A 17,500-nucleotide genomic window follows, 5' to 3' on the forward strand; every position below is an offset into this window, starting at 1 on the left:
TACCTAGAACCACCTTCTTTACTGAAGAACCCTTGAAGAACCGTTGTTAAGCGTGCGGCGGAGGACACGGTATGAGTTATGAGTGAATGAAGTGGTTCCAGCCGTGGGAACAGTTGAGTGTGTTCTGAAATGGGTTCTGTGGGTTTATTAATAACGGAGGAGGAATGAAGATCATCACTCACACTCATGTCTGAACGTCCTGGTCTGTGGAGTCTCTGAGAAACTGCTGGTGTCCTTATGCTGCTCTGTCCATTCGCGCTGACCTGCTGTCCTTCGTGTGTGTCCAGCGGAGTCGGGCGAGTGTGAAGGAATCTAAGTCACTCTGTGTGTGTTTTGGAGGGGCTGTGCGTTCTGTTTGCACCACGCACCCTCATGTGGGTGTGTGTGTGTGTGTGTGTGTGTGTGTTTATGCGTTTGGTTGGTCTGTTCTGTAGAAGCTCCGCCCACTTTCACTATCATTTAACATTCAGTCTTGCCTCTCACTAACTACAGCCCCCCCCCTCTCTCTCACTCTCTCTCTCTCTCTCTCTCTCTCTCTCACACACTCTCTCTCTCTCACACTCTCTATCTCTCTATCTCCCTCTATCTCTCTCTCTCTGTCTCTCTCTCTCTATCTCTCTCTCTATCTATCTCTCTCTCTCGCTCTCTATCTCTTTATATCTCTATCTCTCTTCCTCCCTCTATCTCTCTCTATCTGTCTCTCTCTCTATCTCTCAATCTCTCTCTGCCCCCTCTAAATCTCTTTCTATCTCTATCTCTCTCTCCCCCTTTATCTCTCTCTCCCCCTCTCTCTCTATCTCTCAATCTCTCTTTATCTCTCTCTTCCTCTGTCTCTCTCTCTCTCTCATTCTCCCTCTCTCTATCTCTCTATCTCTCCCCTCTCTCTATCTCTCTATCTCTCCCCTCTTTCTATCTCTCTCTCCTCTCTCTCTCTCTACCCCACCCTTCAAGGTCCCTTTCTCACTTTATCTCTTCTTTCTCCCATCTTCTCTCTTTCTCTCTCCTTTTTTCTCTCCTTTTCTTTCTTTATCGTTTTCTCCCTTTCTGTCCATCTATTTTCTCCATTTTTTTTGTTCTCTTTATCTCTCTGTCTCTCTCTCCCCTTTTGTTTTCTTTTTTTCTTACTTCTTTATATCTCAAATTCTTTCTTTGTACTTTTCTATTTTTCTTATCTCTTCTTTTTCTGGTACTCTTTATTTTCCTCTCATCTTCTTTCTTTCTTTCCCTCTCTTTTTCACTGATTCCTTTTTCCACACTCCGCATTCTCTAACTCTTTCTTTCTTTTCCTCTCATTTTCTTGTTTTTTTTCTCTCTCTCTCTCTTGTTCTCTCTTTTTTCTTTCTTTCTTTTTCTTTCTCTATCCTTTTCTCATTTTTCTTCTCCTCTTTCTTTCTTTGTTCTTGCTTTCTGTCAGGTGTAATACCCGCCTTCGCCACCAGAGGTCAGCTTCACCTGAATACTAGTCACACCCTGACCCTCTCACCTGCAGCTCGTTTACCTACCTATGTGAGGACCTTCAGTAACACTGGCTCACTGTGAGGTTTTGCCAGTTTAACTGCAGACCGGCTTGTTTCTTCTTGCCTGTCGATGATTTTGGATTACCTTGACCCTTTTCTGAACTCTTGCTGTTTAGTGAACTTTTCTGTTTTTTTTACTTTTGGACTGTTTTTGGCTCTGATTCTGGTTTTGTGCGTTTTGAGTAAACGGGTATCATGGATTCTAATCTGCCTGGAGAGTCTTCCTTACACCTTCCTTTCCCATAAACTCTCATATGGCCCTGCGAGAAGGCCCAGCATGGGTTTATGCTGGTCACCAGCAAAACCAGCATATGTTGTGTTTTGATGCTGGTATGCTGGTCAACCAACACGACCACGCTGGGGTGACCAGCTAAACTGGCTTAGATCGGCACAGACCGTCTTAGGCCAGCGTGAAAGGCTTGCTGGTCTGAGCTGTTTTTTCAGCAGCTTACTGCCCAGCTTAGCTAGCAGGCCAGTAGCTCGTCTGTCCAGTAACCTGCGTCAGATGGTTTGTGGAGCTGTTAGCACATTGCCATGCTCAGCTAGCAGGCCAACCAAAGGGTATTTCTGTCTTTTACTGTCAGTGAATCATTTGAAACACTGACGCAGTGTTAGATACGGCTGGATGTGGGACTATATTGTTAGCTATATTGTAGTTTGTAGGTTAACGAATTGGACGTGACGCCATGCCGTGCCTCAAATGTCTCCAAGTGATTCACTGACCGTGAAAGACAGGAGTATAGATTTGAGTTTTAAAATGGACAACAATCCCATTTCTTCTTTTGACCTCTACCCCTTGTTTTCGAGTGTCACCCTAACCCCCTGGAACTGACTTACAGGGCAGTGGTTGAGATCTTCCCTCTGAAATGGGAGCCTCAACTAAAGAGCATCACTTCATTAACAGCTACCAGCGCCGCTCTGTAGGCGACCCTGCCCGTCTGCAGGGACAGCAGAGGAGGGGAAAGTCCAGCTCCTCACTGCTGGGCTTTAGTTACATTTAGGGATCATACGGCTTCAAAGAGGGGGGCAATTATTTATTATCACCCCCCCTAATTCTTCAGTGATGTGAAGCTGAAGTCAGATATTCTCCAGACTCTTGTTCGAAAATTCCCGTTCCACCTTAAATGGAGCAGCAGGTACATTCTGGGGCCTCAGGCGTCAGAACTGCTGGACTATTTAAGGTGGAACGGGAAAGCTACAGACACGTTAGCATGCTATTAGAGATTGTTTATGCTTGTTATGAAGAAAACGACCAAAATGCACGAAACGACATTAAACTGCGATAATATAATGATTATCATAATTTATTAATTGAGAAAATTCTCACATTTGTGGGTTTCTTTGGTCGCTTGTGCTCCATCTTTCTTCTTTTCTCATTTCCTCTTTTCTTTTCCCCCCCCTCTATCTCAACGAGAATCAGGACACCCAACACCTAGACCTGAGCGTGCAAAACAAAGGGCTCAGAGGTAGAGACGAGGGGTGAAATGGGACAGGGCCCAAGTCTGTCACACAGAAGGCGTCACTGTTTCGTATTCCATGAAGCGGTGCAGAAACAAGTCATGGGTTTTGTAGTTTATTCAGACGACTGGGTTTTATTATTTGTTTGTATTGTATTCTTAGCTAATGTGCTTGAACCACTGCAAAATGACTGCTCTACGAAAGTTCCAGCTTGAATTGAGTTTTATTGTTATTAAATCTGGCGAAATGCACGGCAACTCAAAATGTTTCAAACGCAACCAGCAGATGGCGTAGGCCTGCACTTTGCCCCCTGCCATCTCATTATCAATATATGATGCGTGAATCTATACGTGGGCTGGAGGTTAGGGAACCAGCCTTGTGCCCGGAAGGTCGCCGGTTCGATGCCCTCAGCTGACAGTGTGTGACTGAAGTGCCCTTGAGCAAGACACCTAACCCCCAACTGCTCCCCGGACGCTGTGGATAGGGCTGCCCACCGCACCAGTCAAGTGTGCTCACTGCCCCCTAGTGTGTGTGTGTGTGTTCACTAATGCAGAGGTCTAAATCCTCTGTGTACAGTAGGCTAATGATTCTGAATTCGAATTCCATCGCATTCCTACTGGCTCCCGAATGTGCCATGATTCATGGAAATGCACTGTTCCGTGTGCACAGAGCGGTGCTGGCTGGTGTTCCTACTTACAAAAGAGGATATTGATGGAAAATTGCCAGAAATTGTTCTCAAATAATCTACTTATTTTACAAAAACTCCGCTCCCGAGGCCCGACTGCGGAGTTTGACGCTCTTCTACAGTTTTCCCATCTGTCCTTCCATAGCCGTGGTTTGGACCGGATTGTACCGAACCTGAGCATTCTGTCTTTCTGCTTGAGCGACAAAAGCAACAGTTGTAATTTCACCTCTCAGGAAGGCTCGCTGCAGCCCCCCACTGGCCTGGAGCCAAACCTTCCTCTCCTTTCTGCCAGCTCCCATTCTGTCTATTTTTCCTCTCGCCGCATGTCTCGACACCTGCCTATGCCTTCTCGAATGGATTTCCCATGATACCATCATGGCAGGCCCACTTTATCTTACATAAGGCAAACAGTCCCTGTTATCACGACCGTGGCCACGCGGCTCTCTTCAGCTGCCAGCCCGGCGGCTGCACCACAACACCCTCAAGCATCCTGCAGCACAGCAAATGGTCAAATGTTGCACAGTAGGTGGTGGAAATTAGCAGTTCCAGTGTGTGCATGTGAGCCATCCCGAACATGAACACAGTGAAAAGTACTGAGACATTAACACTGAATTACAAACTCGAGAGGCTTCTGGCTGTTTCTGCTACTACTGTGATACAAATAATGAGCTTTAACAATGAATAACACCATGAATGTGGGTTGAATTTACAGCGCTCTGAGGAATAACCGGTCAGGCTAAAACCATTTCTTGACCGCCACATTGGCTTTAGCTCTTGTTATACACCAATCAGGCCAAACATTCTGACCACCTCCTCGTTTCTACGCTCATTGTCCAGTTTATCAGCTCCACTTACCTTATAGCTGCACTCTGTAGTTCTACAGCTACAGACTGTAGTCCATCTGTTTAATCCATCCACCAAAAGTTATCCAAAGGTTTACCATCTGCAGTAATTAGCTTAGACTGTTTAAAAGTAAAATAGAGCACTGCATGAAAGAGGAACCCCTCAAATGTTAACCTGACGCAGCCTGAATGCTGCACGCTGGGATTTAGCTAACTGAGCCATCAACTTATTCATTTAAACCAGTAGTTGGTTAAATGTGCCGCTGTGGGTTCATTCGTGACGCAGCGGGACATGTAGCCAGTCAGAATTAAGAAATGAATGGAATTCAGCAACGAAATTCACTGAGAATGCAGATATAATCGTTGGGTTTGCCTGTTTGCCTTGACTTTATTTAAATTTCATCAAACTACAGAAAAAGAACAGCATAGAAAACCACAAAATTTACATTGCGACTTTTTTTTTGTAGAAATATTGTCTACAAAATAAGAGTCCCACATATCTGCGTCCTTAACCAATGTATCGATTGTCTTCAGTCTGTTCGATTCAGTTTCAATGCTTTTAAAAACGGGCCTTTAACCTTCACTTTGTCCCACACTTCTCGAGAACCGTAACAGTCTGAAAGAAAGTGCTCTAACGTTTCTTCGTCTTGGCAGGCTGGCATGGGGCACAAGGTTCTCTTAACAAAACGGCTCCACCTTATTCACCTTTTTTTTGGGATCTGGAAGGTGTTCTACAGGAAACGAGTCGTCTCTATTGGAAACCATTAGGCCAATTCCCGTTAGAAAGCACAACTATTAGGTTCCTTGCGGACAAACAGAACGATAACGTCAGTGCTGGCTAACCGTTTTGGGCTGCGACAAATTTGAGAACCCAAATTTTCACAAATAGAGGATCATACTGAACTGTTTAGCACCAAAAACGTGAAACCGCCATCGGTTCTACTACGCGCTGGGAGTGGGGAGGGGGATTCAGTTGGTTGCAATCTGCAACCTCACCACTAGATGCCACTAAATCTTACAGACTGCGCCTTTAAACTGGCTCTGCTGCTGCTTTGGCTGTGTGAACCTCTGAAGGGACGGGGCTTCATAGCACTAAACTAAAAGGGTAATTCAGCCAGAGTTTATGCAGCTCACTACAGTTGTTATCTACACATATTTGGTTTGGTTCCGTGTGCACCACTGTGCTGTGGTGAGCAGCTATCTGATGTATTTAGGTTCACTTTTGTATTCTTACTGTTGATGGTTAGCGAGGTAGCTTTCTAACAGCACCAAGACGTAGATACTTTCCAGTGCCAGTCTTCTGGACCAGCCTCTGCCTCAGCCTGTTTCGCAACTCGGCACAAACTGCAACTGTCTATTGTGACCGCAGCTTTAGAGGGATAAATGCAGGTGTTGGGATTTGGCACTGAACTCCCGCTGCTGTGTGTCCATGTTACTTAGTGACTTTAACACTCAGCAGGACCCAGAGGACTGGATGTCTTTTGCACATGTAACATGAGTTCACTACTCAGTACAGCATCAACATGAACCTCCACCACCCCCCCCCCCCCACCACCCCCCCCTCAATCCCGCTTTGGTTCTATGTGTTTCCTTCACTAGTTAGCTTGAAGGAACATGAAGAACCTGTACACAAACTTCTGTTTCTCGTGGCACCTTGGAGACATTTTTTGGGCAGGGGTTGAGGAACGTGAGGTGTAATCTGAATAGCATGCATGATGCATAGTGCATTGCTCAGCGTCCAGTGTGAACGTGGTGGCCCGGATATTTCTCTCATTATATCGCTCATTTCTACGTTTGTCTTTTCCAGGCCAACACGACTCGGAACACTTTCCAGTGAATGCTCCAGTAGAAATGGCCCAGAATGACTCTGCCTTAAAACTGAGAAGTTTACGTTAATTTTTTCGTAGCACAGCAATAGTGCGTACAGTGTAAGGTCATAAAGAGGTGAGGCCTACAAGCCTGCAGCAGGACATTGCCTCCAAGTGGACACTGTGCGCCATAGCAGCAGATGGCACTTGTACGCGCGGTGCTCGGACACAGGCGGACGACAGAAGGTGTTTATGTCAACTATTCATACCTCAGATGCTTTGGACAACAATGGTTTTAAGTTGCAACCCCCCCCCCCCCCCCCCTACGAATACCTGCCTTTAAAAAGCTTGGGTGTAAGGGATTGTGTTGGTCCATGTCAAAATTACTTATGACAGTTTATATTTAGATGTCTTTAACCTTTGGTTAAGTAGCTGGTGGGCAGCCTAATAGCCTGAATATCAGACTATGTAGAGCTCCCTCAGTCACAGCCCTGAGGCCACTGGCTGCGAACGTTTCTCTTAGCCCAGTTTTAATGCACCTCATTGTCTGATGAGTTATGAACTCAGATTATTAGTGACTGTCTAATGAGTTGAATCAGGCATGTCAGTGAAGGGATATGCAGCGCGTGAGGTCGCCCCATAAAATGGGATGGAGAATATATTGGAGTGTATTGTGTACAATATGTACTATTTTCTTACAGTACATGCTTACAATATAGTACATAGTGAAATAGTATAGTGTATAGTGTAAGAACATAGTACAAGAATGCTGTGCACTGTATACAATATGCACAATTTTCTTACTACATTCTTACACTATACACTATGTTCTTGCATTATACAATATACAGTACTGTGCAAAAGTCTCAGGCACCCAAGACACATTTTAAAAATCTATTTATTTGTGTAGTTTGTGTTTATTTGCTGAGAAACGTGTTATTTCAATAAAGAAAATGTATAGAAAATTAATTAAAAACTATATATAAGTAGAGAAACTAAAATAAATAGTGAACAATAAATATATTCTTACACTATACGCTATATTTATACACCATGTACTACATTGTTACGCTGTGTACTATATGTATATTCTACACTATACACTGCTATATATTATACATTCTTACATACACTGTTACCACTCTATACACTATATTACACTATACACTTTGTACTTATACTATATACTATATTCTTATCTTATGGACCATTCTTACACCATATTTACATTACTATATTCATACACTATACACTTTTCTTGTATTATGTGTAATATTAATACACTACATTCCTTATGCACTATATTATTACACAATGTTATTACACCACACAGTACATACGTCATATATATTATTTCTTTATGCACTATATTGTTAAACCATATTATTACTCTATACACTATATACATCGTGTATGTCCTTACCCTGTGCACTATGTTCCTACTTTATGCATTATGCATTATTACACCATACATCATACATCACTAAATACTTTCTGCCATATTTCTTGGAATAACTGTTTTTGTTTTTTTTACTGTAAACGAAATGAAGGGCTCTCTTGGTACAGTACTGCGCAGCGTATTCATGAAATACATTTAAAATAAAATAGTTTTCTTTATAATGTACCTGAAAAGTGAACTGCTGTTTCAAATGTGTATATATACATTTGAAAATTATCTCACGTTTCTTTTTTTAAAAAAATGCTTATGTAGTGATTTTCCATTTAACTTTAACGCGAATGGGTGGGGCTAAACTGACTGGGTTTTTGTGACGTCACAAAAACAATGCCTAGTTTCCATACACGCACTGTACTGACTTTTAAAACTCTACATACCACACCACACTCGTTTCTTTCCTAAAGTGAGGGGGAAAATAGAGAAAAGGGGAGGGGGAAAAGAGAGAAAAAGTGAGGGGAAAACTTGTTTTGCTAGACGCTAAATGCTAGTTTGGCCCTTTAACCTATCGGTTCAGAAGCCATTATTTGTCAGGATATTTATCTAAGCTGTAACAGAGTGCCAGGGCTTGTCCGCACCGACTCTTTTTAAAAATTGTATTCAACATTTTAACCATTATTAAAAACGAAAAACCGAGAATTTGCAATTTTGGTGGTGGTGGGGGGCGCGGCCCTTCCTGTGCGAGAGAACGGAAGCGGAATCGCCGCCATCTCCTGCTAGCGAGCAGCTCCAGGGTCAGTACTGACTTTATTGTGGAAAATAGTATCGATTTATTGCTTATAAGTCTTACGAGACACGGTGTGTTTATATAATGACTGTCCTACATGTGACCAGGCGCGTTAAAGAGAGCCACTGTCCGGCGAAACGCTCACAGCCGGCCGTCTGTTCTGTAGTTGTCTCCCAGTGGCTGCGGTTGTTGCTACAGTAACAGCGCGGCGAGCTCAGCGCTGCCCGCCCGCGTTGTTTCTCCTCTTTAGGCGGCTTCCAGAGCCTTTTAAAGCCCCTCTGTGCCCGAAAAAACACCGACACGGTCTCCCCAAAAAAGCGCTTACACTTTCGTTTCGATGCCTTTGTCGCCACCGCGCCGGAGCTGAACGGTAAGTAGGGTTATCTAACCTCTTAGCTGGCTGGCTAGCGCGTTAGCTCCTTATCGATAAGACACACTTGTCTCCCGATAAAGTCCGAGTTTGTCCGAAACGCAGCGACTTTCATTCACTTTCATTCGTCCTGTTTGCAAGTTAAACACACTTTTATCCCAGTTGACATCTGGTCGACGTTGGGGCTGCTTCGCCAACATGGTGTGCGAGGCTGAAGTTAGCTTCGCGCTCTAATTCCCCGTTCCACCTTAAATGGTGCAGCAGTTGCGCTGTGGCGCCTCAGGCGCCACACCGCAACTGCTGCACCATTTAAGGTGGAACGGGGAATTAGAACGCGAAGCTAACTTCAGCTTCGCACACAGGTTACAAGGTGTGTTGTCCTATGTGTGACATTGTCGAACTCGCCAAGCAGTGGATTTAATTCATTCGCTCTTCGTTTAAAAGTCTTAAAATAAGCGTTATTTTCGTTTTCACGGCTGACGTTAGCCACTTAGCTGCGAGTTGGCTAGTGTTAGCTAAGCTAACTGAAACGACAACTTCGTGTTTTGCGTTAGACTCTGTGTTGTGTTCAGCAGGCTATCGTTTCCACATTTAAAACGTTTGAAAAGGTATTTATCACATTCCTCGCTGTTGCTGTTGTGGTGGTTATTATTGTTCAGTTGCCTGTCAACTGTTGCTTCGTCGTGACACTTGTTAACCTGGCTGCTGAAAACTTTGTCTACCCGCTGATTTGGGGGCTTTGAGTTTGTGTAGAAGAGGCGAAAAACGACACGAGCTGCTGGTTCGTTCAGGTTTGGCCGGTCTGGCTCTGGTGGTCCTCCTGGGGTCTGAGGAACTTTGCTCCAGGCATTGCCACACCGACTTTTGGAGCTGTCGTCTGTCAGGCTAGCGGCATTGTGTAATAGTCCTGTTTATTCACTGTGTCATCAGCCGCTCCTCCTCGTCTGACATGTAGTAAGCTGATTTGGGGAAGGATCCTGCTTTCGTTTAGGCTTGCCCTGCTTTTTCTGCGAGCGTAGATCTTAACGCTGACCCACTGACCCTCAGGACGTTGGTCCAGCGTTCAGAAAGCAGCCTCTCCGTCTGTATAATAGCACATACAGTGTGGGTTTCCTGGGGCGTTAAAGGGAAACTCCACAGATTTTTCAGCAACTTTGCATAAGTGGATGGTTCAGATGTTAAGTCATCCAGGGTGGTTTGGTGTGAAATAGAGCAAGCCTAACCCTCTAAAAGCTCCCTCAGAGAAAGGCATTGCATGAAAGGGTTATTAAGCGCCGCCTGATGTCTGACACGTTGTTTTATGACCGCTTTGTGGTTTAATTTTATGGCAGGGGGGTACATCAGCATTCCATGTGTAACTTGGAAGACACGTGTAGGTCCTCTGGTGGTTCTGGATAGTCAATAAAATGGCTATATCAGTGTTGTAGTCATGGCGACGTCTGGTTCCTATCACCGCCGCTGTAAAGACAACCGAACCGTTTCGCTGAATCTCTCTGTTTACACCGTAAACACGGAATGAGGCAGACATTTCGGGAAAATCGGTGGAGTTGCCCTTTACTCAAGCCGTGACTGAATGATTGAACAATGTTGAAAAATTGGTGGTGTTCCCCTTTAATGCCATGTTAAGGCCGTCTTATTAATAAGCAGGTTATTACTGTTTGATAGCCATTCTGAGACCATGAGCCTTGTTAAAGGGGAAGAGTTTCTTTTCAGTGGCGGTGATGGGAACCAGGTGTCGTCATGTCAACACAAAGTATAGCACTAACCAAAGTAACCAGTGAAGCTCCACATGTCTTCTGATGTTTGTATGTAATGTTGATGGTAAAATAGCGTTTTTAGGCCAAAACCATCGCAAAAATATCCTAAAACAGTGTCTCTGAATATAAGCCCCAGACAGCGCTTAGGGGCTTTGAACTCTTCAGAGCGTCTGGTTCCTGTCACCGCCACTGCGAATAAATCGGAACAGGAACTTTCACGTCGTCCCACGCTGGACGACTTTGTTTACATCTTCACTGTTTAATTGCACAGAAATTTAGAGAAATCAGACAAATTCTGCTTGAAAGTGAAGGCTACTGTGTTTGTTGAACACCAGTTGAATAACCTGGGATCATATTTATACTTTCTACTTCAGATCTTGGGTCAGTATTTGTCTTTAGTTTCCCATATAATGCAGCTGTAACTGCTCAAGTGCTCTTAATCTGAGAAGCTCTAGGCATAAAAGCCCCCGTCACTTGATTTCCTGTAGTTCTGAATGAGAGAGTTGAGGGTGACGTAGTTCCTCTCAGATTCATTGACGAATCCACAGGAAGTAAACAGTGATTTGCTGCCACATTTCTGTTTACACATTCCTACACTCACTGTTTATATGGAGTGGAATCAGAAAACCCTCATCTACGTTTGTTTCACGCCTTAGAATCCCAGGCTTTTTGTACTCGGGCTTATTATTTAGTAACTACACAGTTAAAACAGTGGTTTTAAGGTCCGATTGCGAACCACAAAAGTTTTTCGGTAACACTTTCTATGAGTGTCACATTTGTAAGCATCTATAAACACATTTATAATGTGTTATAATGCATTTATAAGGCGTTATAAACATGATTATAAATATTTATAAAAATTAATTGCACCCAATTACACTTTATAGCCATGTTTATTATACATTATGAATTGTTAATATAATGCGTTATAAGTATTAGTGTTATTAACATGTTATACTTTCACGCCAAAGATTATTAAGATTAAGAGACCCTTATTAGTCCCACAACGTGGAACTGTCACCTCCGCGTTTAACCCATCCGTGCAGTGAAACACCACATACACACTAGTGAGCACACACACACTAGGGGGCAGTGAGCACACTTGCCCGGAGTGGTGGGCAGCCCAATCCGCAGAGCCCAGGGAGCATTTGGGGGTTAGATGTCTTGCTCAAGGACACCTCAGTCATGTGCTGTCGGCTCTGGGGATCGAACTGGCGACCTTCCGGTCACAAGGCCGGTTCCCCGACCTCCAGCCCAAATAAAACCGAATAAAAACAGCACAAACAGAAAACCACATCACTTCATTAACAGCTACTACTGCTGCTCTCTAGTCGACCCTGCAGACCTGCAGTGGCAGCAGAGGAGGGGAAAGTTCAGCTCCTCACTGCTTAAATACATTTAGGGCATCATACGCCTTCAAAGAGGGGGGGGGCAATTATTTATTATCGCCCACCAAGAATTCTTCAGAGATATGAAGCTGAACTTAGATTTCTAATCGCCAGCTTCTTGATCGATCTCCCGTTCCACCTTAAATGGTGAGGCAACCTCACGTACCAGAACATTAACCGCTGCACCATTTAAGGTGGAATGGGAAATTTCGCCAGGTAGCGACCGAGACATCAGCGCATTACTGGCGATTTTTATGTGTGTTATGAAGGAGTTGACCATAAACTGCTATTACAGTGGCTCTTACAACACAGTGGCTCTTACAACAGAGAAATACTCACATTTATGTGTCTCTTTGGTCGCTTGTGATGTGATGATTCGCAAGGCATTCCAGGAATTTTCTGGGAATAACCCTCCGTTTGTAGCGAGCCTTCGAAAAATCTCAATCCGCAGCGCCCGGGGGGCAGCTGGGGGTTAGGTGTCTTGCTCGAGGACGCCTCAGTCATGTGCCGTCGGCTCTGGGGATCGAACCGGGGACCTTCCCGTCACGAGGCTGGTTCCCTGACCTCCAGCCCACGACTGCCCCGTATTCATAACATGTTATGAATGTGTTCATAAATGCTTACAAACGTGACGTTCATAGAAAGTGTTACTGCCCCAGTGACAGTTTACTGCCTTCTTTTGTGAGAGCTTTAGGGACTTCAGTGCAAACTGGCTGAGCTATTCTTTGCTTATAGAAGTGTGTAATAAGACTTTGGGCCTGCTGGTGGGTCCTGGCCATTTAAGGGGTTAATTAACTGAGTTGGAGTACAGAAGAGAGCCCCACACTGTCGGGTTGAATTAGAGGATGCTTATTGTTTTATGCAATGCTTTTTGAAGGAATACATTTTCCCCCAAGGCTGGTGAAAGAGTCTTTCAAATGCTCAAACATTTCTTCACGTGTTTAAAGGGGAAGCTCACTGATTATTAACCTCTAAATGTGGGGCAGTCCCCCTCTCGTCGCTGGGGTGGGACCCTCAAGGCTCCATCTCAGTGCCTTTAGTCAGGGAACATAACTGAACCATAACACACTGAAATGATCTGTTCTAAGCTGTACTGACTCCACACACCCCGCCTCGCCTCGCCTCGCCTCCAGGCTTTTACTCTACTGCTCTGTTTAAAAACATTCGGTTATGAAAAGGAACAAAGACCAACTTTTCACCTGGAGAACCTGATTTAAGGCGCACAATTGGACCTTAAGTACAAGGCTTGTTGCGTTGGTGGATTCTTCCCATGCAGTGCCCTTAATACAGATAACACGACTTCCTCTTATTGATAATAAAGCAAAAGGACAATGTGCCAAGAGATTTAAATCACAGTATAATCGTAATATATACATTTATGCACGCACGTGTTATTAATTTAGATAAAGCCGATTTTGATGATTAAGTAAAGGTATTTTTGTAGGTGTATGGGCATAAATCCACATTCAGTTCTACCTAAAGGCAAAATAAACTTGTGTTATTTGTTTGTGGTCTGCAGTGATGTGTTCTTACCTCCTTTTGTTAGTTGTCGTTGGTGATGATGTTGACCTCTAACTGGCCTGGACCACGCTCAGATCTGCCTCGGAGGATTTAAACAGGAATTCCACCAATTAAAAAAAAAAATTCTACAAAATTTGGTGGTTAAGATTTAAACAAAGTTATTCGGGGTGTTTTAATGAGACTTTCTTGTGGTTGTGAGTACAGCCATCCACAGCCACCTGTGAACCTGATGGTGCAATAGTGGTACAGTAGAGGACAGTTATGCCTTCAGATCATGTCTCAAAACAACTGTAAAGCGATATGTCAGACATATGGCACCACATTTGTAACCATTCCATGTAATAACCTTGTGTGAGGGAGCTTTTGGAGGTGAACGTGATATGTTCGTCTATAAGGGAGCATTTCACACCAAACCGGTCTGAATGACACTGTTTACATCGTACTGATTTAATTATGCGGATACATTTGAATGAAAATGGAAATTTCTTCATTGGATTCATTCATTTTCCAAGCCACTTCTCCATTATGGTTGCGGGGGACGCTGGAGCCCATCCCAGCAGTCATTGGGCAGAAGGCAGGATACACCCTGGACAGGTCGCCAGTCCATCACAGGGCAGACAGACAGACACAATCAAACGCACACTCACACACAGGGGTAATGTAGCACGTCCAATTGGCCTGACTGCATGTCTTTGGACTGTGGGAGGAAACCGGAGAACCCGGAGGAAACCCACGCAGACACGGGGAGAACATGCAGACTCCACACAGGGAGGACCCCGGTCACCCGGCTGGGGAATCGAACCCAGGCCCTCCTCACCCACCGCGCCACCGTGCCACCCACTCATTGGATTCAGTGTCGTTTTTTTTGATAGGCCTACCCAAAAAACCATATTGGGCCAACTAATAAATAAAATAATGAATATTTTTGTGTAATAAAAACACCGTTCATGATCAGCATGTCACAGACGCACACACAGCAGAGCATTAAACAGAATGAAAGTAGAATATAGCGTCAGTGTATAGACATCATGCCCTACGCTGCCCTCAGGCACAGTTTCATTGCCCTTTTATTGTAGTGAGACAGTTGAATTCCTCCCCCTGTGGCTGCGTTCGACAGCCAGACAAGCAGCCAGCTTTTATTTCCTGCGTGGCCCCTTCGTTCACTAACACGCCTTCTGTTTCCTGTGTTTCTCCACAGTTTTCGATTCTCCCTGGCTCGTGTGGGCCCTGATGTGGCCGTGCGGAGGTTTGGAGCAGTGGACAGGCTAAAGACTGACCCGAGCACCCACACAGAGAGAGAGAGAGAGAGAGAGAGAGAGAGAGAGCGCGAGAGAGACGTCCAGGTAGAGACAAACCAGTGTAATTATTCTAGAAGATTATAATAGTTAAGTAGGGCTACGTAATGTATACTTTTTTTAAATAGAGATATTTGCAGAATATCAGGCGCATGACCTCATATGAGCCCTCTAATCACTAAGTTGTTTGTGCTGTGAGGATCCTGTCCAATCACAGTGTTTCTGTTGGTGTTTAAGGCCAATTTTTAAACATAACTGTGATAAGAGTCCGTATCGTGTAGCTCCGATGCAGAACATCAGTTAGGGATTGGTTGTTATGTGTCTTTAAAGAGCTTTTCTCCCTGAGGCCCGCTTTTGAGTGGTTTTATATACCAGAAATAGCTGCAATTCATCTGTACCTAACCTTTTCAAACCTATAACCTTATAATTAAACGGGCTGTGTTTGTTACTGTGCCTTTAAGGCTGATGTATGCAAATGGCCTCTCATCTGACTGGCTGCCCAAAAAGTGTTCTGGGCTGAAACACTCCTTATGACATGATTGTGAATGGATGGATCTAAACGGGTGTCGGCTGAAAATGTGTCGTTTTTCTGTGACATCACAAAAAACAGCGAGTGTGTTTATATGCGCTCAATAATCCGTTCATAATCGGATTTCTGTGGTAATCTGATTATTCAGATGGTCAGATTGCAGTAAAGTCTAGTAGCCGGATTTCTCAGTGCTGTGACTCTTACTCTGATTTCTTTCGTATTTCTCAGTCTGAGCATGTGCGAAAACAGACGGCGGTACCGGAAACGATCCGCAGCACCGCAACGCCGAAACCAAATGCATGCTTGAATGTTTAAATATTGTTCATCTTCTAAATGACGTTTGTTCATATTTTGAGGTAAAGATGAGTTTTGAGTTTTACGTCGCGACTTCTTCTGTGAGTTTGTTGTTTTTCATGTAGATCTGGAGTTTCCCCATTATCTGGTTACTGAAGTGCAGGTAAACACACCACATCAAGGAATTCAAAGCAGAACCTTAGTTTCCACACATGTGCTGTGCATACAATATCAAAAAATGATATTGAACTTAATTATTTAAAATAATAATTATTAAAAATGATATTGAACTTAATTATTTAAAATAATAATTATTAAAAATGATATTGAACTTAATTATTTAAAATAATAATTATTAAAAATTATATTGAACCTAATTATTTAAAATAATAATTATTTAAAAATTATATTGAACTTAATTATTTAAATGAATATTAAATTATATTGAATTTAATTATTTAAATGAATAGTTATTTAAAAAGATATTGAACTTAATTATTTACAAGTGTTTTTTTAGATATAAGCCCATCTTTAAACATTGAGAAACATTATAGTAGTTGATTAGAAATCGGATTAAAAGCCTTCAGTAGGGACCTCACTCTCTCACACTCTCTCTGGATGGGAAGGGTGGTCCTCATTCTCCCTCCCATCGCTCGGTGTGAGTGTCTGTTAGCAGGTAGCTGTTCCTTCTAGACGTGTTGAGCTCCAGTGACATCTTGTTAGTGGCCGTTTGAAAAGGCTTGGTAGCACCGTGTGATGGAGGGAGAGCTAGTTAGTTAGTGAGTGCAGAAAGAAATGTATTTATCAGGTTCTCATCAAAGAATCTAGAGTCTCTGCATTAGTACATTCACTGGCGTAGTCAACTTGGCTTATAAGGAGCCCCTTCACATCTATTATTAACATAATATCCTGTCAGATTAGCAAGCTTTTATTTCTAGGACTGGATGCTGAGCTGTTTGTTTATAGGGCCGATATCCTACGTTTTTCATACGTGTTATTCTTTCGCTCTGAGATCCACGTGTAACGTTTTTTTTTTCCTATAATTAGATGCGCTGTTTCTCTGCCTTTATGTCTATGGCTTTTAAAATCTCGACAGGTTTCTAAAACGGAGAACGTCACAAACAGTTTGTCCCAGAATTTCTCGTCTTTTTGTCATGAGGGCGCTCACACTAGAGTATAACACACAATGAGTTTGGGCTACGAATAAAATCATCCTCAGATATTACAAGACTTGCTGGACCTGTTTCTGCTTTTCTGTGCAGGGAAAGTGCAAACTGGGTCTTAATATGGGGTTGAAAAATGTTCGTATCACTGTGAGAGCTGAACTACAAAACTGGCAGTTGAGCTGAACCTGTAAAGAGAGCTCTCTATACAGTTATCACGTTTGGTAATATCAGAGGGTCTTCAGAGCTCGATCGGAGGGCTAAAGCTCCCAACCTTTGAAAATTAGTTGCGAATCTAGGTTAAAATTAGTCTCGGTGGGTGGGGCTAAACTGCTGTAGGCTAATAGGTGGATGTATGCAAATGTGTTGGTTCAGAAACATTGAATTCAGAGCTGTTCTTGAAGCATGTATTGACTGGGAAATGAACCGTGTGGGTTGAAACTTTCACGTTGTTTACATCTAACGTCTTCATTTCACACACACACACACACACACACACACACACACACACACACACACACACACACACATTTTCTAAGCCGCTTATCTTTCTGGGCTGGAGGGAAGCTGGGTCAGTCATTGGGCCAAAGGCAGGAAACGCCCTGGACAGGTTGCCAGTCCATGGCAGGGCAGACAGACACATACGTTCACATACACTCACTCCTAGGGGCAGTTTAGCACGTCAAATTGGCC

At 43.6% G+C, this 17,500-nt stretch overlaps 2 protein-coding genes across 5 annotated transcripts in view; one reads left to right on the top strand and one right to left on the bottom strand.

Annotated features, from left to right (window-relative positions):
• The window catches only part of sbk3 (SH3 domain binding kinase family, member 3), a 19,653-nt gene extending 19,282 nt beyond the window's left edge, over nucleotides 1-371 (bottom strand). The window contains exon 1 of the mRNA XM_037536791.1: nucleotides 183-371. Within this exon, the coding sequence (XP_037392688.1) occupies nucleotides 183-188 (6 nt within the window). The 5' untranslated portion in view covers nucleotides 189-371. The remainder of the gene's footprint in view (nucleotides 1-182) is intronic.
• Nucleotides 372-8,430: 8,059 nt separating this feature from the next.
• Nucleotides 8,431-17,500, top strand: part of epn1 (epsin 1) — a 34,263-nt gene continuing 25,193 nt past the window's right edge. For all 4 annotated transcript variants that reach the window (XM_017714616.2, XM_017714622.2, XM_017714619.2 and 1 more), the window contains exons 1-2: nucleotides 8,431-8,497; nucleotides 14,725-14,869. The gene's annotated coding sequence lies outside the window, so the exon portion shown is untranslated. The remainder of the gene's footprint in view (nucleotides 8,498-14,724; nucleotides 14,870-17,500) is intronic.

This window comes from Pygocentrus nattereri, chromosome 3, assembly GCF_015220715.1.
Source record: "Pygocentrus nattereri isolate fPygNat1 chromosome 3, fPygNat1.pri, whole genome shotgun sequence".
NCBI lineage: Eukaryota > Metazoa > Chordata > Actinopteri > Characiformes > Serrasalmidae > Pygocentrus > Pygocentrus nattereri.